Source organism: Cucumis melo, chromosome 4 (genome assembly GCF_025177605.1).
Source record: "Cucumis melo cultivar AY chromosome 4, USDA_Cmelo_AY_1.0, whole genome shotgun sequence".
NCBI lineage: Eukaryota > Viridiplantae > Streptophyta > Magnoliopsida > Cucurbitales > Cucurbitaceae > Cucumis > Cucumis melo.
This window is the reverse complement of record NC_066860.1, coordinates 30,188,313-30,197,900: the sequence shown is the minus strand read 5'-3', so window position 1 is coordinate 30,197,900 and position 9,588 is coordinate 30,188,313. Positions and strand designations below refer to the sequence as shown.

General features: G+C 27.1%; 1 protein-coding gene and 1 non-coding gene across 2 annotated transcripts; both read right to left on the bottom strand.

The window, feature by feature from the left end:
* Positions 1-1,064: 1,064 nt before the first annotated feature.
* LOC103486886 (amino acid transporter AVT1A-like) lies at positions 1,065-9,279 on the bottom strand. The gene is made up of 12 exons (XM_051083965.1): positions 8,900-9,279; positions 6,463-6,704; positions 5,969-6,195; positions 5,566-5,589; positions 4,983-5,163; positions 3,646-3,871; positions 3,402-3,537; positions 3,231-3,248; positions 2,981-3,128; positions 2,473-2,516; positions 1,777-1,839; positions 1,065-1,358 (listed from the first exon to the last, which is right to left on the bottom strand). The coding sequence occupies exons 1-12, from the start codon at positions 9,160-9,162 to the stop codon at positions 1,230-1,232; spliced, it is 1,701 nt and encodes a 566-aa protein (XP_050939922.1). The 5' UTR covers positions 9,163-9,279; the 3' UTR covers positions 1,065-1,229.
* On the bottom strand, positions 5,716-5,800 carry TRNAM-CAU (transfer RNA methionine (anticodon CAU)). Its single transcript is given in 2 exon segments — positions 5,716-5,751; positions 5,763-5,800. It is a non-coding gene; the product is annotated as a tRNA-Met (tRNA).
* Positions 9,280-9,588: the final 309 nt, after the last annotated feature.

Sequence of the window (9,588 nt, the reverse complement as noted above, 5' to 3'; positions counted from 1 at the left end):
GAAAAAGTCCACAGATCCATAGTGAAATTTATTTATATATATATATATATATATATATATATATATATATATATATATATATATATATATATATATATATATATATATATATAAACTATGTCAACAACGCACTTAATATATTTTGTAAATGATTGTTTAGATTTGACTTTTGTTTGGTACAAGATTGTTTAGATTTGGATAGCCAAATCTAAATGATTTATTTTTTTCAATTTTATTCTTTAATTGAATGTTTAATTTGGTTACATGATGGTCACATGATCGTTAAACAATTTTTTTTTCAAAATTTGATACGCGGTCGATCGTTTAGATTTAGCTAAACGAATTTTTTCAATATTATTTTGGTAAACGATCGTTTAGATTTGACTAAATGATTTTTGTAATTCTTTTAGTACATGATCGTTTATTTTTTTTTTCACGATCGTTTATATTTGACTACTCCAATCTAAATGATTTTTTTCAAGATTCTTTATACATGATCCTTTAGATTTGGCGAAGAGAAAAGGAAAGATGGAAGAGAAAACTTGAGATATTTAAAATATGATTAACTTTATCGATTTTTGTTATACCTACCGTAAATATTTTAATGGTTTGTTATATTTATGAAAAATAATCTTAAAAGAAATTATACAAAAAGCTTAATTAGAAATATAATAAATTTGAATAAACTATTTTAATACTAATATTAACAATAAATATATATTGACCATATAATTAGCCAAATTAAGAAATATAAAATCTAACATATTTATGTCATGTAGTTGAAAAAAGAAAATTTAGGTCCAACCTTACATAACAGAAAATTGATGCAATATAATCAAAAGTGTTCATTAGTACCAAAAGAAGAAAAAAATTATTACAAATCTCGTGGTTAAAATATTGAGACCCAATTGTCCAACTAACCCCACATTTTTTGAATAAAAAGTCTATATATATACTTTTCTTCTTTTCAAATTTGAGCATACTTATATATATATATATATATATATATATATACACGATAACACAACCAACATGAACATAACTCAATAATTATAATATTTTGCTGAAGATCGAAGGCATAAGTTTTATAAAAAAGAAAAATATACAAAAACTATTAATATCATTTCTGAAAACAAAAGTATAAAAAAGAATATAGCAAAATCTCAAAATTTAACGACCTATGAAACTTTTGAGAACGAAATATTATCAATAACTAATATTAGAGGTAATTAAAATTTAACTTGACTTTGCATACTTTTCACTATCTCTGATCTATGAGCTAATCGTGAAAACGAAGAGTATGTTCCAAGGATTGCTGCAATGATGCCCAACACGATCACCACTTTGCATGAAATTATCTGATTTTTCACAACAAATACAAAACATTAGATTTCTCAAAAAAAAAAAAAAAAAAAAAATCAAATTTTGTGCACATTAAGATATATCCATTCAAGATAAAAAAGCTTAATCTTACTTCTCTATTTATTTTTTCTTTTTGAAAATTGTGATTATTTTCAATTGCAGTATATTATTTATTACTCTTTAAGAATTATTCTTAGAGAGAATCTAAGAAAAGGAAAGAAAAAAAAAAGTTTCAAAAAGAATTTATGAAGTTGATTAATGTTTATAAATTTCATTAAAAGAAAAGGTTGTTATGATCAAAATTTTAGAATCTAACAAACATCGATCAACATTGCAATATAGATATCTAATTTTTGCAGTTTGTATATATTAATAATAAGTTGGTGGAAAAGAAAACAATAGAATGTATATTACCTGTATTTTGGAAGCTTCCCTCCCCATTATTTTCAAAAAGCACGACGCGGGTATTATTATTGCCTGAATCAAAAGATGTCGGTGTAAAATTTCTAGTACTATAAAAGTATAACAAGTTCTTTGTTCATCTTGTAATTTTGTTTTTATGATTTTTTTCTTTAATAGTAATGAATTCGTTTTCATTAATGAGAATGTAGTACTTGTACTATTTTTGATATAAAGAAATTTTATTTTTCTAAGGCTGAAAGTTGTTCAAGTAATTTACTACTATATATATTAATGCTTTTAATATAAACATCTCGTCTTGTTAATTGATTATATGCTAGGATGTTTTGATTACTAATTTTTTTATAATTAGCAAACTAATTTTAACAAAAGTAAATACTGTAATAATGTTAAGAAAAAAAATTTTGGCCTAACCTTTTGAACATCCCTAATGCTTCTCTCATATATTATCAATTGTTTCATATGGCCACTTTCTATTATTAAGAATTTTTTATATATTGATACCTTTCTAACTATAAATATTTTATTCTAATTCTCACCCCATTAATTCTTAATTATCATATGCTTTCTCTCACCATATAATTATTTTCAAAATACAAAATATTGTAAAGTGAAGAAAATCACAAATTTTTAGAATTTGGTTTTTGTTTTGAAAAATAACACAAATGTATTGAACATATACACACTTACAATGAGTATGCAGAGAAGGGAACCAATTAAAGCCATCACAAGACCTGCATTGTTATATTTTTCACACAATATAAACACTTTTAATTAGTTGCAAAAGCTATATATATGTGTATGTATATATATATATATGTATGGACTCAAGGCAGTTCAACCAAAGAGTTCACTGTTAAAATAGAAAATTAATAAAAGGAAAAAACCATTTATACTCCTAAATTATAAATCTTAAACTTAAACTTTTGTAAGTGTATCAATTTATACCCTTTATTTATTGACGTTGTATTTGAAGAAACCTTGAGTAAAAGTTAATTGTATCAATTAAGCATAAAAGAAACAATTTAGACGCTTAATCATAATGAAAATAGGGTGTTATAAATTGATACACTTTCTAAAGTTTAGGGTTAGAACTTAGAACGGATACAAAAACTCCCCAATATTAGGGATAAAGTTGATATTTGCACCAAGTGAAAATTTTAATCATAAACATAATGAGAAGAAAAAGAAAACATACCAAAAAATGGGAGAAGGAGAGCAACACAAAGGGAAGAGATAACAAGTGCAGTTCTTATGAGAACGGAACACCAGTAGCTATTTGAAAGTCTGTTTGGTAGTCTCTCCTCTATACTTTTTGCCAATGGAGTCATCAACAATGCATATTTGAGAGAAATGTTAAGGAAATGATATATATTCCAAAATTCACTTATCCCATCATTATTCAATATAAAAAAATAATGCTAATGTAATATTTGAAAAGGATATTTAGTCAATGGAACAATAACCTGTCAACAAAAAGAAAAAAAAATCACATTCTTTCAATATATATAGAGAGTAATATTTACCCTAAGTTCAAATCCATGTAAAAATTAATTAAATTGATCACACTTCAACCTAACTTCTAAGAAAATTTGTTTGGTAGATGTGAAATTACTTACTGTGGTCCATTTTGCAACATTGGAGGCAAGAGCATGTTGTGGCATGTTCAAGGTTATTTGGGACAGTATACTTTGGCCAAACATGAGGAATCCCATAATAGCAACTCCCCCATATATTAATACACAAAATACAAAGCTGCCAAATATATAAACAGATTTCTTTTAAAGTAATTTGTTATAAAGTCTGGACAGATAAAGTCATAATTAATATAGTAGAAATAGATGAAAATCGTAACACACCTACCATATTAAAAGAGCCTTAGTGAACTTGGTTTTATCAGCCATAGAATGGTAAAGATTAGGGAATAGAGTATGACCAGAGAAGCAAAATCCATAAGCTCCAATGGCAAATGGAATGCCATTCCAATTCACTAATTCAGCAGCTTCAGCTTCATGAAACCCTACTCCTCCAATTGTTCCCAAATAAGCTATGGTTAGGATCACCACTGTTGTTGCTAGCACCCCACCAGCTGTCAAATTACAATTTTAACTCTCAAAGTTAATATAGTTAATGATTTAGTCCTCATTGATCGTCTAATTAGATTATGTTGTCCGTATATATCGTTAACCAGTTCAGTTCACTAAATAATAACATTACATGAAGAATATTTAACGTAAAGTTATTTAATTAGCAGGTCGTGATGAAGAAATGATAGAAACAAATGAATAATGAGACAAAATACTAAGCACGGCCTAAAGTTCCATGTTTTCCTTTTATTTTTTCAACAACTGTCAGGTCATTCTGTTTACTATATATATATATATATGTATATATCTACCTCATCATAACAATGACTAATCAATGTCTAATAGTTAATATGACTTTGTTGTGTTCATTTATATATCTTAATAACAAAAAGCTGTCCTAATAAAATTAAATAATGTCATAGATCACTATATATATTGCTAGCTAACCAGTGATCACTAGACAATAACGTAACATAAAGAATACATAACGTGAAGAATAATATTGATTCAGTTACCTAAACTTATTTAATTAACACATGTCATGACAACAAATGACAGAAACAATTGAATAACAACTCAAAACAAAATAGTCTACATGCCCAAAAAAAATGAATCTGATACATTGTTTTTAAACAAAGTACGTGGTTCCATGTTTCAATTTTTTCCAGCAAATGTCCATTTTTCATTAGTCTACTGTGTGTATATATATATACTTCTATCATACTATTGACTAATCAATAATTTATTTAATAGTTAATGATATAGTCATCATATTGATCTTAACAAAGAAAAGATTATTCTGATTACATTGGATTGTCTATATATATATATATCACTAAAGTGTTCTATCCACTGGATAATAACATGACATAAAAGTAATATCAAACATAGTTACAGAACCTTAACTAATAACATGTCGTGAAAAACAAAGGGATAGAAACAAATGAATAACAAGACAAAATATAGTATGCATAGTCCAAGAAATGAATCTGATACATTGTTTTCAAAATACAGAATACGATGATTACATGTTATGTTGATTCAACAGACATGTCGAGTCTTTATTTACGTAAAGAGTAAAAGTGTAAAATAAAGAGAAAAAAAAGTAGTTACCAGAGAGATATGAGATCCAACGGAGATCCCTAAGCCAAACAGTAGGCAAAACAAGAAGAGCAGCAATAATTCCAAAGAGATGCATCGAGTCCAAATGAATGCCACCAAAATTCAACCATGTATTTGGAAATAGACTGCTAAGGTTGTCCTCTTCCAAGATTATGAACTCAACACAGCAACACTGCACACATTTTTTTTTTTCTTAAATAAAAAGTTTTATCTCTTATCCCTAAAATGAATATTTAATATTTTTTAAAGAAGAAAGTTTAACATAAACTTCAAATAATAAATTTTTCTTGGAAAAACTAAAATCTCTTACTTTATAAAATAAATATTTAGTATTTTTAAAAAAGAAAAAACAATCTAACATAAACTTCAAATAGTTTTTACTTTAATTTTTTTTATAAGGTTATGAAGGTGTATTTATAATTCAACATCTAATTCTTTTTGAACAAAATTTCTCATTTTAAGAAAATAGAAAATAACTAAGGAAACAATAAATCCAAAGGGGAAAAAATGGAAAGTAGACAAAAATTGAGACATAAGAAACCACACATATGAGAGAGAGAAAAGAGATACTCACATATAATTCCATATATAAAAGAACCTGAGAAGACCACAACCTTAATTAGCAAAAGCGATTAAAATTCATAACCCAAAAAATTAGAAGATGGAACGAACATTTCAATTAGATTGACATTTCAATATTCTAAACTACAAAACCGAAAACAAATGGGGTGAGAGAGGCTCGAACTCTCGACCTCAGGATCGCTCTTTAGCTATGAGACCTACGCGCTAGCCAACTGCGCCACCACCCCATCAGTGTGTTCAGACATCAAAAACAACTTTTTGAATTCAATGTCTACAATGTGTATACAAAGTGGATATATATATCTACATGTATGTGAAATTGTAAGTTAGGTTTAAAGTAGGAAAGAAAAACAAATAAAATTGAAAATAGTTGAATTAAGAGTAAATTTACTTACGGATACGAAGAGGCGTCCAAAGGTTCCAAAAGCAGCTTCACCCAAATCAGGAAAGGTAATAATATTGAATTGGGTAGAGGTTGTCTTTTCAAAGCAATATTTCATAAGCATAGCTGTGAAAAAGCAAACAAACGCAAAAACAAGAAGAACTCCTAAGCTTCCCCATCCAGCTTCTTTTACTGTGTAAGGTGTCGACAATAACCCTACCCCAGCCATGAAGTTCATTCCTGCAGTTACATCAACACAGTAATACCACCATTACTTTTAACTTCATTTCTTCTTCTTTTTGTTGTTTTATATATGGGTGCTTCTCATACCTCGGGATACCAAATTATACGCTCGTTTTCAAGGTGATCTAAACTACTATTTTGTGAGGAATACTTTACAATCTTTAAGTGAGTTTAATAATTACTCATATTTCTTATTTTATTGTCGATTGGTTTTTAGAAAAGGATTTGAAATAATGATAGAATTAGGGTTAATTAGTGTCTTGCCATTAAAAATGGTCTGTGAGAAGGTGCAACCGTGAGGAGAAGACAGTTGCTGGGAAGAAGAGATCTTATATTCCAAATTATTATCAAGTAATGGAGTCTTTGCATCAACCTCCACATTGATATCATCGGATTCCAGTAAACGACTCTCAATTCCATTCTGAAAGCTTGATCTTATGATATTTGGAATCCGTAGAATCCCAAATGTTGGTGAAGTTGTTATGGCATATGAATCAGTTGCTTCTCTGCCAATTTTTACATAACAAAATATTAATCATCATTCAAACTCTGGCAACCAATAGGTTTATAAACTTCATTCTAAATATCAACCACGTTTACATTTCAACATAAATATAACTTAATTTGTTACGATAAATATTTATGCGTTTTAAGTTCAAAAGTTTAAATCTTTTCGCTTTTTGTTGAACTCAAATAAAAAAAATAAAGCACGGTTGGAATAATTGTCCACAAAGTCGGTAAGAAGCCATAATATAAATAACTTTGAATTTATTATTCTTTTAAAAATAATGAGAAAAACTCGAGATCAAACGTCCACAAAGTCAAAAATAAGTCATAATATAAGCAACTTTGCATTTATTATTCTTTAAAAATAACGAGTAAAACTTGAGATCGGATTATATACATTAAGATACATGAATTGGATAGGTAGGATATATAAAAGTTTCTTTAGAAACTCGAAAGGGTCCAATAAAATCTACCATTCAACCTAATTTAACCTCTAAATTTTTTGTTATTATTATTTTATTCTTACTAATTTAAAATATATACATCGTCTGATAAAAAATTTAATATATATAATAGATAATTAAGAAAAAAAATAAAATTTATTAAACTTTAAAAGTTGAAAGATCTCAAATTTGAAAACCAATAATTTAAATTTGGAAAGAGGTAAAAGATGAAATAAAGTGTTTTATTCCATCTATCATCAATCTAAATTCATGCATGTGTAATAATTTAATTTAAAGATAGCAAAAAGGTGAGAGTGAAATAAAGTGCCTCTTTTTAACTAAAATAATAATAAAGTACTTCTGAAAAACAATTCATATATTAAAATGTCACTTTAGAAAAATAATAAATAAATGACACTTTTTTTTTTCCCTTTTTTCTTTTTTTTTTTGAAAAATGCATTCAGCAATTATTAGTTCAGGCCTTTCACTTTCTTTGTTACACACAACATTAACTTTTTTATATATCTAATAAGAAAGCGTAGCAAATTTAGATATAAATTATGATTTTAGATTCTTGCAAAATTATTCTAATTGAAATTATAATTATAATAATTGAGATCGAACTATAGTTATTATAATAACGAATCTAAATATTAAGTTACTCATTCTAGTACTCGATCAAACACACTCAATATGACCTATCGAATTATGTGAATAAAATTCATACATTATATAGCTTAGAATAAATCAACAATTTTGTAAACTAAAATTATATTTAAATCTTTATATTTATTATATTTTACTAAAATCAGCTAAGATTGATTAAAAAAAACTTTATCATTGCTAAAAAAAGAATAAGTAAAAAGAAAAAAGCAACAGCTTTTTTAGTTTATGTTATCTTTTTGTATCACACAAACAAATTAAAGCAAGTCATGAATTGTTGCTATCACATGACAAAAAGGAAAATTAACACTTTTTTTAACTTATCAACTTCTTTATTCACATTATTATAATAATACACAAACCTAACATTTCTTTTATTGGGTATTCAATTCAACCCATATCATATCTTAATTGGGTAAAACGTTTTCTCAATTCAAAGCCATAACTTTGTCAAATTGTACCTTAATTTATTTTTTATTTTTGAAAATTGTACTTGTTCTCTAAGATTTAATTTAGAATGCTTCCCATCTTTCTTCTTTTAGGCTTGATCTTTTTCTATTTTCAGCCGAAATACCAAAAATATTTTTTTTTCATTTTTAAAACTTAGACATAAATTCTAAAATTCTTGTAAAAAGGTACACAAATAAAAAAAAAAACATCATGGGTAGAAGTCGTGTTGCGAAAATCCCATGCATATACTAGAAAAATGAAGATCGAGATTATCTATCTCATCTTACATATATGAATTAATTTCCTATTGTCAATTAGATATAATTTATCTATGTTTAATTTTTAATTTATTTTTTTACAACTTTAACTTTCAATTTAATCAATAAGAGGATTATTTTAAATGAAAAGACCTTTGAAAATATTTATAATATATAATTTAAAACCAAGGAACAATCAAAAGATGTTATTAGGATGAACAATAATCAAAACTCATTCCTCCAAAATTATATATTAGACATCAATCTTTGAAGGAAAAAAAGAAAAACAACCAAAAAAAAATACTATCTTTACCAGTAGAAGAAAAAGAATCAAGAACGGAAACATTAACGTAACAACTTAAACATCAAATAAAAACACACCTGAAACTTTGTGGCCATTGTTGTGAAATGGAGGTGGAGTTGCAACCTCGACGGACACACTTATTAATAGCAGCAACGGTGGCGGTAGAGTCGTCTCCATTATCGCTGAAACTGTCGCAACTGCAAACACTTCTACTTTCCAATGATCCGTTGTTGTTCATCTCTACATCGTCATCTTCATCTTCATCTTCATCTTGACCGTCATTGTAACGGGGCTGATCCAAGAAAAACTCTGAATCTTGGTTGTTTTTCTTCTGAGCCATGGAGACTATTCGGAGCTTTATTGAGTAATTTGGTGCGTTTAGAGCTTTATAGTATAAAGAGGAAGGCCAAAGATGGTAGCTTTGTTATTTATTTTATATGTCAACAGTTATTAGTCTTTCTTTAATTCCCAACTCGATCTCTTAAGATTACGTATGGGGAATATCCTTATTATTCTTATTATCTATGTATTTCATTAATATTATCTTTTGTTTGGAATGGCCTTTTTATCTCCTTTTCTAGTCATTTCATCCTAATCGTACCCATTGGATGCATATTGAAGATTTATGTACATGTTTTTAATGATTTGTTTGACTAGATTTTTTATAATTTTTTTTAATGATTCATTTGAACTTGGAATGATTTGGGGAATAAGTATTGTTCGCGTTTTGGGTAGTTGTTCGTTCGGTTTGTTTTTAAAGAAAATT